A 16,005-nucleotide genomic window follows, 5' to 3' on the forward strand; every position below is an offset into this window, starting at 1 on the left:
AAGATATTAAGACTTCACTTTCAGCCAATCAAAGCGAAGCGCATGTGCATGCGCGTAAGATCTTGCTATTTTAACCATGTCATCTTGTTGATACTACTAATATATCCAAGCAGTGTGAGTTTCAAAACATTTCATCAAGAAATAGAAAAGTCAGGGCTTCATCCATTATATTGGTAATTTTACCTGTTGCACGTGCGCGCTCATGTCAGCACACGTGCATGTACGTACTGTCATGAAAATTTTTATATATCATGCTGTAGATCTTCAAAATGTATGACTAAGTTTAAAATTCCAAATGATTATGACGTAAAACAAGAAAGATATTGAGACTTTAGTGTCAGCCAATCAGAGCGAAGCGCATGTGCATGCGCGTGAGATCTTGCTATTTTGACCCTGTCATCATGTCTAAACAACTAATATATCTTTACATTATGAGTTTAAAAACATTTCATCAAAAAATAGGAAAGTTACAGAAATATCTATTATATTGGTCATTTCATGTGTTGCACGTGCGCGCAAAATGACCTTCGTTCGGCAAATCTACATAACATGCCTACTGACCATACGAAGGTTTCACCTTAATCGGATATGTAGTTTATAAGATCATTCGCGGAAAGGATTTTCCCAGGAAGAAGAAAAATGATATTAATAACTAGAGCAAAACTCGTTGCAAAGCAACGAGTAGGTCTTCCGTCCTCTTTGACCGGAAGTAGCTTTCATTTTTAACAAAAATGAGAAATAACGCCTAAAAATGGTTAGACTCCTCTAAAGCTATGTGAATTAATGCAAAAATAAGCTATTTTTGGCTACTTGACGACGACGGACGAAAAATTAATTTTTATGTTCCCAGACACATATGTTACCCCAAAACTTGTCAAGATATGCAAAAATACGCGTTTTCCGACTACTTCCGGTGGCCTGAAGTGACGACGCCCGACGTATTTTGACGACCCCAATAGATTAAGCTTGACATTTTGAACAAATTTGCTTCTTTGACGTATTACAAATTCTCAATACTTTTTGAGATATAAGAGAAAAACTATCGGCCCCTCTAGGCCCTTAATTTTAGGGGTCAGCCCTTTTTACAAGATATGATTCAAAAGATCAAATGCATAGAGTTTGTCTTATTTAATGAAGATTACAGGGAATATGGCACCAAAAGGGAGTTGGGGCGCGTTTGGGGAACATCTGTAACGGTCCCCGTTACAATTAGCACTAGTTATTCTTAGGTTTCTTTTTCACTTTTATTATTATTATTGTTTTTTTTCTTACCGATTTTGTGCACGCGATTTCTCGAAAACTACCCAATGGATTTCCATGAAACTTTCAGGACTTATGTTACATCGCTTGAACCTTATCCCTTTTTGTGCATAATTCCTGTAAGACATTTTTAAAATATGATCAGTACCGAAGGATTTCATCAAAGAATTATAAAAGCCACAATGATATCAACTATATGTCATTTAACGCACTGTACGCGCAAGCTCGTGCATGCACATGCAAGATGATTGGCATGCTGTCTAAACTATTAACATATCTATATTTTGTGAGAATCAATAAAAAAATTCTTTAAAATATACATGCTATTGTTTTTCAAATATATTGATCAATTTGCGTATTTCGCGCGCGCACGTGCATGCATGCATGTTCCGGGAATTTAATTTTGATAGTACCATAATGTAGGAATCCATTATACCTAATCATATTCTAAATTTCATTCCGTTTTGTTGAAAACTAAGAAAGTTATAGGCATTTAATGTTTCAGCCAATCAGATTGCAGCACACATGCATGCGCATGCTTTCATGGTATTTCTTATATATCATGCTGTAGATCTTGATAATGTATAAGCATGTTGAAAATTTCAAAGGATTCTGTCGAAAAACAAGAAAGATATTGAGACTTTTCAGCCAATCAGAGAGAAACCCACGGGCATGCGCGTGAGATCTTGCTATTTTGACCATACCCTCTTGTCTATGCTTCTAATGTCTCCTTATATTATGAGTTTCAAAGCATTTCGTAAAAAAATGAAAAAGTTACGTCTAAATCAATTTTACTGGACATTTCTCGTGTGGCACGTGCGCGCTCTTGCAAGCACACGTGCATGCGCATGCTTTCATGATAATTCTTATATATCAGGCTGTAGATCTCCCTAATATATGACTATGTTCAAAATTTCAAAAGATTCTACCAAAAAACAAGAAAGATATTGAGACTTTAGTTTCAGCCAATCACAGCGAAGCACACGTGCATGCGCGTGAGATCTTGCTATTTTGACCATGTTATCTTGTGTACACTACTAATATATCCTTTCATTATGAGTTTCAAAACATTTCATCGAAAAATAGAAAAGTTACGGCTATATCAATTATATTGGTCATTTCACGTGTTGCACGCGCACGCTCTTGCAAGCAGGTGCGCGCAAAATGACCTTCGTTCCGCAAATCTACATAACATGTCTACTGACCCTAAAAACATTTCATCTTAGTTGGATGTGTAGTTTACAAGATCACTCGCGGACAAAATTTTCCCAGGAAGAAAAATAATAATAACTAGATACGACCTCGTTGCGAGCAACGAGAGGTCTTCCGTCCGATTCTAAAAAGAAAAACGTATCTTGAAAAGCTATTACTTATAACCATGTTTAGGATAGGTTTTTCCGTTCTGTAAAAACAAAACGTTGTCATTATTGTATATTCACTTGTAGTCATGTTGTATTCTACTTTGAGATAAAAGCAAACACGTAGACGTTTGAGGAAACTTAGGATTAAAACTCTAATTCTAAACAGAATTGCAACGTAATTGCGACGTGGCAGTCCTACAAATCCTTCATAATTTACTGATCTCCATGGTACATGTATAACTTTCATTCAACCAAACGCCCGGCTGACTCCATAAATCATGTTTTGCTAAATGGCGGAACCCACGAAGACAGCCGCCATTTTGGACCCGCTTCAAAATTTAAAATGCGAATATCTAGTGTGTGGATTGATCGATTTTAAAATAAATTATATATTATTCTTTTTCACTGAGGTCTTTACCAAACTTATTTATATCAAAGAAAAATATTGAAAAACAAAAAAGTTGAAAAAATGCACATTTTAAATTCGCTTCCTGTAGTGACCGGAAGTACTGACGACGCAAACGAAGGCAAAATCGCAAATCTATTAGTCATGGTCTATCATCTCCGACACGTCTCCAGTTCATATCTTGAGCCGTTCTCGAGATCCTTCAAGGACAAAATTGCATTTTAAAATCAGGAAATTGTCCATAACTTGGCACTGGAACCGAATTTTCCAAAAAACGGAATTTTATATAAAATTCATATAATGACCTATAATTCCTGAAAAATTCATTGAAATCCACTGAATAGTATTCGAGAAATCGCGTGCACAAAATTTTGTCTAAAAAAAAAGAATAATAATAATAAGAAACAATAGAATCACTATAAGGTCTTCCGTGAAGACGGAAGACCTTAACTAGAAAAGAAACTCGTTGCGAGCAACGAGAGGTCTTCCGTCCGATTCCGGAAGGAAAACGACAAATCGAGCTAAAAAAGATTTGCACACAAGGGGGATTGAACCCAAGTAGAATGAATTTCCAACGCATTAAATCCTACGCTATTTTGACCTCTACTCTTAACCTGCTTGTATATATTTACGAAACAGTGCTTATGTCTTAATATTATGAAATGCAGTTCACTATTCAAAATTCAGCGACAAACACAACGAGTTAATCTTCGCGACTTTTCTTTGGAATGCTCTATCAAATAGGTGTGTTAGCTTCAATGAAGTTATAAAAAGAACGTTCTTATAGCCTATTTGAGGTTTAGAAAGTATATTTAACACATTTTAACAAATTCCATATTAGTATATATGCATTTAACACTAAAAGGGTGAAACGGTTGTGAATTTTTAACTTTTTTTCAATTTCCTTTGATCCGCAAAGAGAACTTTTCCGACTAGTTAATCGACAAAGGTTAAAATGTTTTGCCGAAAAACATGGCTCGCCCTACGACAGTCAAGGAATCAGATATCATTCTTGCTCAATAACCTGAATCAGGTCTCTGAGAAAAGAATGCTAAAATAAACTCCATGAAGCAATCTTTAAAAAACAACTTCTTATTTTTGTCTCATTTATTAGTTGCATTAAAGATAAAAGATGTCGAAATTCATTTGCACATTAAGTCTTTTCTTTTTCTACTTTGAAAATCAGCCGAAACCAATTATAGAAGACGTTAGTTTGACACTGAACTACAATGTAACTACGACATGACAATCCAAGTATTCCTTTACATTTCATTTATCCTTATGTTACTTTCGTTCAAGCAAACGCTCGACTGCCTCCTCAAACCCCTATTGCGAAATGTCGGAGTTGACAGAGAGAGCCGCCATTTTGGATCCACTTCAGATTTTTAAATGCTTATATCTAGAGTTTAGATTTATCAACATTCAAACAAATTGTACTATTAGCATTATAAGGAGAGTTTCTATCAACATACCAAAAATAATTGAAAAAGATTGAAAAACAAAAAAGTTAGAAAAAACGATTTTTTTCATTTTGCATCTCGTAACGACCGGAAGTATTGACGACGCACGAAAAGGCGATTCTGCAAACCACAAAGGCATGATCTATTATCTCCAATAAGTCTCCAGTTAATATTCTCTGCCATTTTTGATAAAAGTGCGCGACAAAATCGCATTTTAAAATCATGAAATCGTCCATAACTTGGCACCGGAAGCGAATTTTCCAAAAACAACTAGTGCTAATTGTAACGGGGACCGTTACAGATGTTCCCCAAACGCTACCCAACTCCCTTTGGTGCCATATTCTCTGTACGCTTCATAAAATAGGACAAAATTAATGCATTTGAGACTTTAACAACGCCAAGTTCATTCAGAGTTAAGCATTGCACGCGTGCGCATGTGAATGCATGCGCGTAATGACCATATCATCTTGTCTACTCAATCTATATATTTAATTATACTAAATATTAAAGTATTTAATCCAAAAGTATTTAACGATACGCTCATTCAAGTGTATTTTTGATTTAACTCATTTCACGTGCACGCACGTGCATACTTGAGCATGGTGACCATATCTTCTTGTAGAAGTCCATTACATCTATCTATGTTCTAAATCCCACCCCGTTTGGTTGAAAACCATGGGAGTTATACCTTTTTAAAGTTTCAGCCAATCAGATTAAAGCGCACGTACACGCACGTGTATGCATGTGCATGGTGACCATACCTTCTTGTAGAAGTTCAATACATCTACCTATGTTCCAAATCCCATCCTGTTTGGTTGCAAACCAAGGGAGTTATAGCTATTTAAAGTTTAAACCAATCAGATTGCAGCGCAAGTGCATGCACGTGTTTTCATGATAATTGCTATATATCATGTTGTGAGATATCTTATTGCATGGCTATGTTCAAAATTTCATAGAATTTCGTCGAAAAACAAGACAGATATAGAGACTTTAGTTTCAGCCAATCAGAGCGAAGCGCACGTGCATGCGCGTGAGATCTCGCTATTTTGACCATGTCACCATGTCTGTACTACTAATATATCCTCACATGATCAGATTCAAAGCATTTCATAAAAAAAATAGAAAAATTACGCTATATCTATCATATTGGTCATTTCACGTGTTGCACGTGCGCGCTCTTGCAAGCACGTGCGCGCAAAATGACCTTGATTCCGCAAATCTACATAACATGTCTACTGACCCTAAAAAGGTTTTACCTACATCAGATGAACAGTTTACAAGATCACTCCCGGACAAAAAAGTACCCAGGAAGAAGAAGAAGAATAATAACTAGAAACTCTTGTTGCTACAGCAACAAAGAAGGTCTTCCGTTCTCCTCTATTTATCTACATGAATGAGCTTTAATCTATGTTAAAAAGGCATATAATATTTTTAATGATTGTAGGAAAACAAACAGCCGGAGGTGTAACTTACCAAGATTCTTCACTTTACTTTAGACAATTATAGTCTTAATAACATGTACGAAAATCATTTTCAATTTTGTATCACTTCCTGTGACGACCAGAAGGAACGGCGTACGCATTTTACCCTATATATTTTGCCCTATCTTCATGTTGTTTTATTCATATAAGTTTAGTGTCTTGATCTGTTACAGTTTAAGAGATCTCGTAATATTATCTTCTCATTTTGAGGACAAATAATCACGTGACCGGAAGTAAATTTTTGAAAAGATATTTGAGGTTACTCTAGATATTTCAGTCTAAATAACATGTCCTAAAATCATTTCTAATGCTCTTCTTATCAAAAATATTTATGGTATAGTATAATACTAAATTTATGCAGTTTTTCTTTCATAAGCGGAAGTTGTCGATTTTGTTTCCAGTGGGACTGACATATTTCAAAACTACAAAAAAGATTCTATAATGTCTTACTAAGGAAGATTCCATAAGAAAAGTTTTTATTTGTTCACTTCCTGTGACAACCGGAAGTGACGGTGGACAATCTTTTCCTGACTAGTTTTGCCTACACATCAAGATCTACCACTTGAAAAAGTTTGGTGTCTTAATCTCTTACCGTTTACGAGATCTAGTTATGATAACTTCTCATTTTGAGGACAGGAAATCACGCAACCAGAAGTGAATTTTGTAAAGATAGTTGGCGTTACTTAAGACAGTTACAGTCTTAATAACATATCCAAAAATCATTACAAATACTGCATCTATAAAAAATATTTACTGGAAAGAAAAATACTCAAATTATGAAGCTTTTCTCTTATAACCGGAAGTTGTGTTCTTTGTTTTCGGTGTTACTGACTTTTTTCAAAACTACAAATAAGATGCTATTGTGTGATAAAAAAAAGTTTCCATAAGGAAAAGTTGAATTTTTGGAATTCTTTGATCACTTCCTGTGACGACCGGAAGTGACGACAGACGATCTTATCCACCATGGAATTGCTAACTCATCAGGATATACAACTTGTAAAAGTTTGGTGTCTTAATCTCTTACTGTTTAAGAGATCTAGCTATAATAATTTCTAATTTTGAGGACAGGAAATCACACGCAACCGGAAGTGAATTTTAAAAAAAATAGTTGATGTTACTGTAGACATTTGCAGTCTGAATAACATATCCAAAACAGTTGCAAACACTTTATCTATAAAAAATATATATTGGAAAAAAAAATATTCAAATTATTTAGTTTTTCTCTTATAACCGGAAGTTGTCGTTTTTGTTTCCGGTGGAGCTGATATATTTTGAAACTACAAATAAAGCGCTATAATGTGATGCAATAAACGTTCCATAAAAGAAAAGATTAAATTTCCGATTTTTTTACCACTTCCTGTGACGACCGGAAGTGACGGCGGACAATCTTAACCCAAATGTTTTTCCCTTTTCGTCAAGATATAATACTCCTAAAGGTTTGGTGTCTACATCTCTTACCGTTTTAGAGATATAGCTAAAAGAACTATTCATTTTGAGGACAGGAAATCACGCGACCGGAAGTGAATTTTCCAAAGATATTTGACGTTACTGTAGTCATTTGCAGTCTGAATAACACTTCTAAAAATCATTTCGAAAACTTCATCTATAAAAAATATTTATGGGAAAGAAAAATACTGAAAATATGCAGTTTTTCTCTAATAACCGGAAGTTGTCGTTTTTGTTTCCAGTGGGACTGACATATTTTGAAACTACGAGTAAGATGCTATAATTTGATGCAAAAAAACTTTCAAAAAAGAAAAGTTGAAATTTTCGATATTTAAGAACACTTCCTGTGACGACCGGAAGTGACGGCAGACAATCTTAACCCAATTGGATTTGCCTACTTATCAAGATCTATCATCCCTGTAAGTTTGGTGCCTTAATCTCTTACCGTTTCTGAGATCTCACTCGGATTAAATATTTTTGAAAAAAGCGGAAATCGGACATATCTGACGACCGGAAGTGAATTTTGAAAAAATGAAAAAAACGTCTCGGGGTATTTTCATTCTCTATCATCCCTGAAAATTTCAGGAAAATCCGTTCAGCCATCTCCGAGAAATCCTGCCGACAAGATTTGGGGAAAAAAATAATAATAAGAATAAGAAAAAACAGTAGAATCACTATAAGGTCTTCCGTCTGAAACGGAAGACCTTAATAATAAGAAACAGAGTAAAAACAATATGTTCCCCAACTTCGTTTGGGGAACATAATTACAGACTGCACAACTTCATGTAAAGACGCATATCTTGTGAAAGTTTCGTTAAAAACCGCTGAATAGTTTTCGAGAAATCGCGTGCACAAAATTTTGTCAAAAAAGAATAATAATAATAATAACTAGATATGAAACTCGTTGCGAGCAACGAGAGGTCTTCCGTCCGATTCCGGAAAGAAAACGTTAAATCGAGATGAAAAAAGTAAAAAAAGATTTGCACACAAGGGGGATTGAACCAAAGTCGCCACATGAAATCCCAACGCACTAAATATTGCGCTATCGGGACCTCTACTCTAAATCTACTTGTATATATTAACGAAACACTGCTTCTCTCTTAAAATTATGAAAGGCGGGTCACTATTCAAAATTTAGCGCCAAACGCCACGAGTTAGTCTTCGCGTCTTTTCTTTGGAATGTTATATTTAGATAGGTGTGATAGCTTTATTGAAGTTAACATAGAACGTTCTTATAGCCTATTCGAAGTTTAGAAAGTACATTTAACACATTTTACAAATTCCATATTGTAAATATTAATGTAACACTAAAGCGGGGAAACAGTTATGATTTTTTTTCCAATTCCCTGTTTATCCCCAAAGTGAACTATCCCGATTAGTTAATCGAAAAAGGTTGAAACGTTTCGCCGAAAAAAATGGCTCGCCCAACGACGGTCAAGGAATCGGAAATCTTTTATGCTCAATAACTTGAATCCGGTCTTTGAGACAAGAATGCTAAAAATAAACTCCATGAAGCGATCTTTAAAAAAAATCGTTTTCTTATTTTTGTCTTATTTATTAGTTTAATACAACACATTGAAGTGTGCATAGGAAAAACAGTGATTAAAATTTATACTGGCAATATTAATTGATATTCTTTTTTGAGAAAGTATTACATATAAGTATGATTTAAGATCTGTTTTTCCGTGATGCACAAGAGATATTAGGTATCGAATTTCATTTGCACATTTAGTCTTTTCTTTTTCTACTTTGAAAACCAGCCAAAACCTATTATAGAAGAGGTTAGTTTGACACAGAACTGCAACGTACCTACGACGTGACAATCCAAGTATTCCTTTACTTTTCATTTATTCATATGTTACTTTTGTTCAAGCAAACGCTCGGCTGCCTCCGTAAACCCTATTCCCAAATGTCGGCGTTGACTGAGACCGCCGCCATTTTGGACACGCTTCAGATTTTTGAATGCTAATATCTAGACTTTAGATTTATCAACATTCAAACAAATTATATAGTAAGCATTATAAGGAGGGTTTCTAATAACATATCAAAAATAAATGAAAAATACTGAAAAACAAAAAAGTTAGAAAATACGATTTTTTCAATTTGCATCCCGTAACGACCGGAATTACTGACGAAGCACGAAAAGGCGATTCTGCAAACCAGAAAGTCATGATCTATCATCTTCAATAAGTCTCCAGTTCATATCCTCAGCCATTTTCGATAAAAGTGCGCGACAAAATCGCATTTTAAAATCAGGAAATTGTCCATAACTTGGCACCAGAAGCGAATTTTCCAAATTTCTCTACGGATGTAACAACTTCATATAATGACACATATTTCGTGAAAATTTCATGAAAAACCGCTGAATAGTTTTCGAGAAATCGCCTGCACAAAATTTTGTCAAAAAAAAGAATAATAAGAATAATAAGAAACAGTAGAATCACTATAAGGTCTTCCGTGAAGACGGAAGACCTTAACTAGAGCAAAGCTCGTTGCAAAGCAACGAGTAGGTCTTCCGTCCTCTTTGACCGGAAGTAGCTTTCATTTTTAACAAAAATGAGAAATAACGCCTAAAAATGGATAGACTCCTCTAAAGCTATGTGAATTAATGCAAAAATAAGCTATTTTTGGCTACTTGACGACGGACGGACGAAAAATTAATTTTTATGTTCCCAGACACATATGTTACCCCAAAACTTGTCAAGATATGCAAAAATACGCGTTTTCCGACTACTTCCGGTGGCCGGAAGTGACGACGCTCGACGTACTTTGACGACCCCAATAGATTAAGCTTGACATTTTGAACAAATTTGCTTCTTTGATGTATTACAAATTCTCAATACGTTTTGAGATATAAAGAAAAAAATCTTTCGGCCCCTCTAGGCCCTTAATTTAAGTGGCCAGCCCTTTTTACGAGATATCATTCAAAAGATCAAATGCATAGAGTTTGTCTTATTTAATGAAGCTCACAGGGAATATGGCACCAAAAGGGAGTTGGGGCGCGGTTGGGGAACATCTGTAACGGTCCCCGTTACAATTAGCACTAGTTATTCTTAGGTTTCTTTTTCACTTTTATTATTATTATTGTTTTTTTTTCTTACCGATTTTGTGCACGCGATTTCTCGAAAACTACCCAATGGATTTCCATGAAACTTTCAGGACTTATGTTACATCGCTTGAGCCTTATCCCTTTTTGTGCATAATTCCTGTAAGACATTTTTAAAATATGATCAGTACCGAAGGATTTCATCAAAGAATTATAAAAGCTACAATGATATCAACTATATGTCATTTAACGCACTGTACGCGCAAGCTCGTGCATGCACATGCAAGATGATCATGGCATGCTGTCTAAGCTATTAACATATCTATATTTTGTGAGAATCAATAAAAAAATTCTTTAAAATATACACGCTAGTGATTTTCAAATATATTGATCAATTTGCATATTTCGCACGCGCACTTGCATGCATGCATGTTCCGGGAATTTAATTTTGATAGTACCATAATGTAGGAATCCATTATACCTAATCATATTCTAAATTTCATTCCGTTTTGTTGAAAACTAAGAAAGTTATAGGCATTTAATGTTTCAGCCAATCAGATTGCAGCACACATGCATGCGCATGCTTTCATGGTATTTCTTATATATTATGCTGTAGATCTTGATAATGTATAAGCATGTTGAAAATTTCAAAGGATTCTGTCGAAAAACAAGAAAGATATTGAGACTTTTCAGCCAATCAGAGAGAAGCGCACGGGCATGCACGTGAGATCTTGCTATTTTGACCATGCCCTCTTGTCTATGCTTCTAATGTCTCCATATATTATGAGTTTCAAAGCATTTCATAAAAAAATGAAAAAGATACGTCTATATCAATTATACTGGACATTTTTCGTGTGGCACGTGCGCGCTCTTGCAAGCACACGTGCATGCGCATGCTTTCATGATAATTCTTATATATCAGGCTGTAGATCTCCCTAATATATGACTATGTTCAAAATTTCAAAAGATTCTACCAAAAAACAAGAAAGATATTGAGACTTTAGTTTCAGCCAATCACAGCGAAGCACACGTGCATGCGCGTGAGATCTTGCTATTTTGACCATGTCATCTTGTGTACACTACTAATATATCCTTTCATTATGAGTTTCAAAACATTTCATCAAAAATAGAAAAGTTACGGCTATATCAATTATATTTGTCATTTCACGTGTTGCACGCGCACGCTCTTGCAAGCAGGTGCGCGCAAAATGACCTTCTTTCCGCAAATCTACATAACATGTCTACTGACCCTAAAAACATTTCATCTTAGTTGGATGTGTAGTTTACAAGATCACTCGCGGACAAAATTTTCCCAGGAAGAAAAATAAAAATAACTAGAGCAAAGCTTGTTGCAAAGCAAGGAGTAGGTCTTCCGTCCTCTTTGACCGGAAGTAGCTTTCATTTTTAACGAAAATGAGAAATAACGCTTAAAAATTGTTAGACTCCTCTAAGGCTATGTTAATTAATGCAAAAATACGCGTTATCCTACTACTTCCGGTTTGACCGGAAGTGACGACGACGGACGAAAAATTAATTTTTATGCTCCCAGAGGCATTTGTTATCCAAAAACCTGGCAAGAACGGCAAAAATACGCGTTTTCCGACTACTTCCGGTTTGGCCGGAAGTGACGACGCCGGACGTATTTTGACGAACCGGATAGATTAGCTTGACATTTTTGAACAACTTTGCTTCTTTGACGTATTACAAATTCTCAATACGTTTTGAGATATAAAGAAAAAAAATTCGGCCCCACTAGGCCCTTAATTTTAGGGGCCAGCCCTTTTAACGAGATATCAATCGAAAGATCTTTAAATTCTACACTTCTTTTGTTCTATATATTTTAACAAAATATTTTCATGTAAAAAGCTATCGTAGAAAAGGTGTTAAAAATTTTGTAATTCGCGATACGTCTATTTTCGGGCCATAGCGAGCGCCGACGTGCGGCACTTCCGATAAAAATGAAATACATTCCGCAAATCTACAGACATAGGTCTACCATATCTGAAAGTATCATGTGTCTATCTAAAGCCGTTTAGGAGAAATCGTGCAGACAAACTGACCCTTAAAAATCATTAAAGTGCTGATAACTCCGAACCGGAAGTGACGTCATCAAAACAGAAAAAAACGCATAAGGTACAAGCGATGTTACATATGTCCCGAAAGTTTCATGGAAATCCATCGAGCTGTTTTCGAGAAATCGCGTGCACAAAATCGGTAAGAAAAAAAAAACAATACAGTGCCCACTGTCCAATCCGACAACTGTGCAATCCGGCACACTGGCACTTCCGACGCAAATCTTTATTCCCAAAAAAATCTTTATATAACTTATATAGAAAAATACTTTACAATCCGACCACTGTACATTCCGAATTCCGACACCTCCTCGTAAACACAGCCTATTAATTGCATTGCAGTTTCACCTGTGTTATCCGACATAATTACACGGCTGGTTAAACCCCAGGTAGGTATATCATAATTAGCCGCTGGCCAATTACGGGTCCCAGCTGTGATTTTAAAGTCCCGTTTGGTCAATTGGTCAGCTGAGAATGTAGTCAGTGATTCATGTTGAAGTTTGCAGGTGTTTTGTTTATGTACACAATAATTGATTAAAACTCAAATTAAAAAAAGACAAATCCATTTTCTTTGTTGGTATTATTCTTACACGAAAATGGCGTCAACGCCTCAGAAAAGAAAACTGGTATGTGAAATGTCGCCTTCTCCTAAAAGGAAAAGAATTGATTTGGGATTGGAAAAAAAAAATTGATTTAATAAAAAAATCAGAGTCGTTTCCAAAACCAACACAAGAACAGCTTGCGAAAGAATTCGGAGTTGGACGTACCACAGTATCGGACATTTTGAAACGTAAGACTTTTTTAATGGAACAATATGAAGGAAACATTTCATCCAAGAGAAAACGATTTACATCTGGGTCAAAGTTTTTTGAATTAAATGAACTGGTGTTCAAATGGTTTGGACAAGCTAGGGCAAAAAATATACCGCTAAGTGGCCCGTTAATCCAGGCAAAGGCTATTGAATTCGCCGCCGAGCTTGGGCTGGATGAATTCAAAGCATCTAACGGTTGGCTCGAGAGTTGGAAAAATAAATACTCTATAGGTTTTTTTAAAATCTGTGGTGAAAGTGCAAGTGTCAATATTGAGTGTGTTAAGGAATATCAGTCTAGAATTCCGGATCTCGTGCGTGGTTATTCAGCTCAAAATATTTTCAACTGTGATGAAACCGGTTTATTTTTCAGAGCGATGCCTGATAAAACATTTGCCGAAAAAGGGAAAGAATGCAAGGGGGGAAAATTAGCTAAAGAAAGAGTAACATTCATGATGTGTTGTAGTTGTACTGGAGAAAAACTAAAACCGTTAGTTATTGGTAAAGCCCGCAAGCCCCGTTGTTTTGGCAGTCTTGACCCGTCAAATCTTCCCGTTATTTGGCGCTCGAACAAAAAATCATGGATGACCGGGGAAACATTTAAGGACTGGATATTCGGTGTAAATAAAGAAATGAAAAGACAAAGCAGAAAAATTCTTCTTTTTCTGGATAATGCCACATCTCACCCACATGATTTAAAATTAAGCAATATAACTCTGAAATATTTTCCTCCGAATACGACATCCAAGTTACAACCTCTTGATCTGGGGATCATACGTGCGTTTAAGGCTCGTTATAGGAAACGTATGATGGGACATCTCTTATCAAAAATGGACACGTGTAAAACTGCTGCAGAATTGACAAGAAATGTCAGTGTTCTTGATGCAATTCACTGGATCAACAAGGCATGGGATGAGACAAAACAAACCACAATTGAAAGTTGTTTCCGCGACGCAGGTTTCCCGGTTGAAACTACCGAATCTTTATCATCTGAGATTTCTGACGACGACGATGATCTACCTTTAAGCATCTTAAAAACGAAGTATGAAATGGCAGACGAAAACAACTTGGACATAATAACAGACACGGAAAATGACTTGGAAACAGAAGAGACGTATGATGGAGACTGGGAAACAACGATATTGTCTGAATATAAAAACGACAATACGAAGAATACAAGCAGTGATTCTGAAGATTCCGGTGATGAAATTATTCAGAGTGATCTGACCTATAACAATGTTCTTGACATGCTCAGAGAAATGGGCAAATTTGCAATTGCTAAGGACGCCCGATATTTCGAAAGCATCCAGTATCTTACAACTCTGACGGAAGAGACTTTAATTAAACAGCGACTTAACAAAAAACAGACAACAATTGACACTTTTTTCACTAAACCTCAGGAACTGTAACTATACGTAGTATTGTTTATTGCCTGAAACTGTAAAATAGAAATGCACCATGTCATTTAATTATTTATTGAAATAAAATCACATCTTCATGCGTAAATCTTTTATATGAAATAAATATGGAGGCCATAATCAAAGATGTATCTTTTACTGATAATGTTCGATCTAATGCCATACTTGACAATGTGACAGAAATAGTCAACACTGAGTAATCCGACACACTGTTTAATCCGACATAAATTTAATTTCCCATGGCATGTCGGATAAGACAGGTTTCACTGTAATAATAATAAAAGTGACTAGAGCAAAGCTCCTTGCAAAGCAACGAGTAGGTCTTCCGTCCTCTTTTGAACGGAAGTGACGTCAACAAAAGAAAGCAATGAGCTAAGTTGTCTCCAGTGACTTAATAATTTCAATTTTGCGTTAAAACCTTAAAAATAAGCTATTTTTCGCTACTTCCGGTTTGACCCGAAGTGACGTCGACGACGGAAAATTAAGTTAAATACTTCCAGTGACATATGTTACCCAAAAACACGTCAAGAATGGCAAAAATATGCAATTTTTGACTACTTCCAGTTTGACCGGAAGTGACGACGCCGGACGTATTTTGATGACACCAGTAGATGGAGCTTGATATTTTGAACAACTTTGCTTCTTTGACGCATTACAAATTCTCAATACGTTTTGAGATATGAAGAAAAAACTTTCGGCCCCTCTTGGCCCTTTATTGTAGGGGCCAGCCCCTTATCGTTGATATCTTTTGAAAGATCATTACATTCTCTACAACTTTTGTTCTATATGTCTTATCAAAATATTTGTAGATGAAAAGATATCAAAGGAAAAGTGTTAGAAATTTTTAAATTCTCGACATGCCCTTTTTCGATCCATAGCAAGCGTCGGCATGCAGCTCTTCCAGTGAAAATGAAATACGTATGTCACATCTACATATATTGCTCTATCATTGCTGAAAAACTCAAGTTTTTATCCTAAGCCGTTTTTGAGAAAACTCGCGGACAAACTGACCCCCTGAAAATCACTAAATCGCAAAAATCTCAAAACTGGAAGTGACGTCATCAAAACAAAAAATTATATATCAGCTTTGATTGATGTTCTGTCAGTCCTGAAAGTTTCATGAAAATCGAGCGAGCCGTTTCTGAGAAATCGTGTACACAAAATCGGTAAGAAAAAATACAATAATAATAATAAAACTAGAGCAAAGCTCGTTGCAAAGAACGAGTAGGTCTTCCGTCCGGTTTTGA

General features: G+C 35.8%; 1 protein-coding gene across 1 annotated transcript; it reads left to right on the forward strand.

The window, feature by feature from the left end:
- The first annotated feature begins 13,717 nt into the window (after positions 1 to 13,717).
- Positions 13,718 to 14,749, forward strand: LOC134232334 (tigger transposable element-derived protein 6-like). The gene has a single exon (XM_062714287.1). It carries the CDS (start codon positions 13,718 to 13,720, stop codon positions 14,747 to 14,749), a length of 1,032 nt encoding a protein of 343 aa, XP_062570271.1.
- Positions 14,750 to 16,005: the final 1,256 nt, after the last annotated feature.

This window comes from Saccostrea cucullata, unplaced genomic scaffold, assembly GCF_032062105.1.
Source record: "Saccostrea cucullata isolate Sc308-1 unplaced genomic scaffold, CSIRO_AGI_Scuc_v1 ctg4216, whole genome shotgun sequence".
NCBI classification, from domain to species: domain Eukaryota; kingdom Metazoa; phylum Mollusca; class Bivalvia; order Ostreida; family Ostreidae; genus Saccostrea; species Saccostrea cuccullata.

Bases quoted from the DNA above. Each gene is read 5' to 3' on its own strand.
- LOC134232334 (XM_062714287.1), top strand. From the start codon at position 13,718: ATGCCTGATAAAACATTTGCCGAAAAAGGGAAAGAATGCAAGGGGGGA.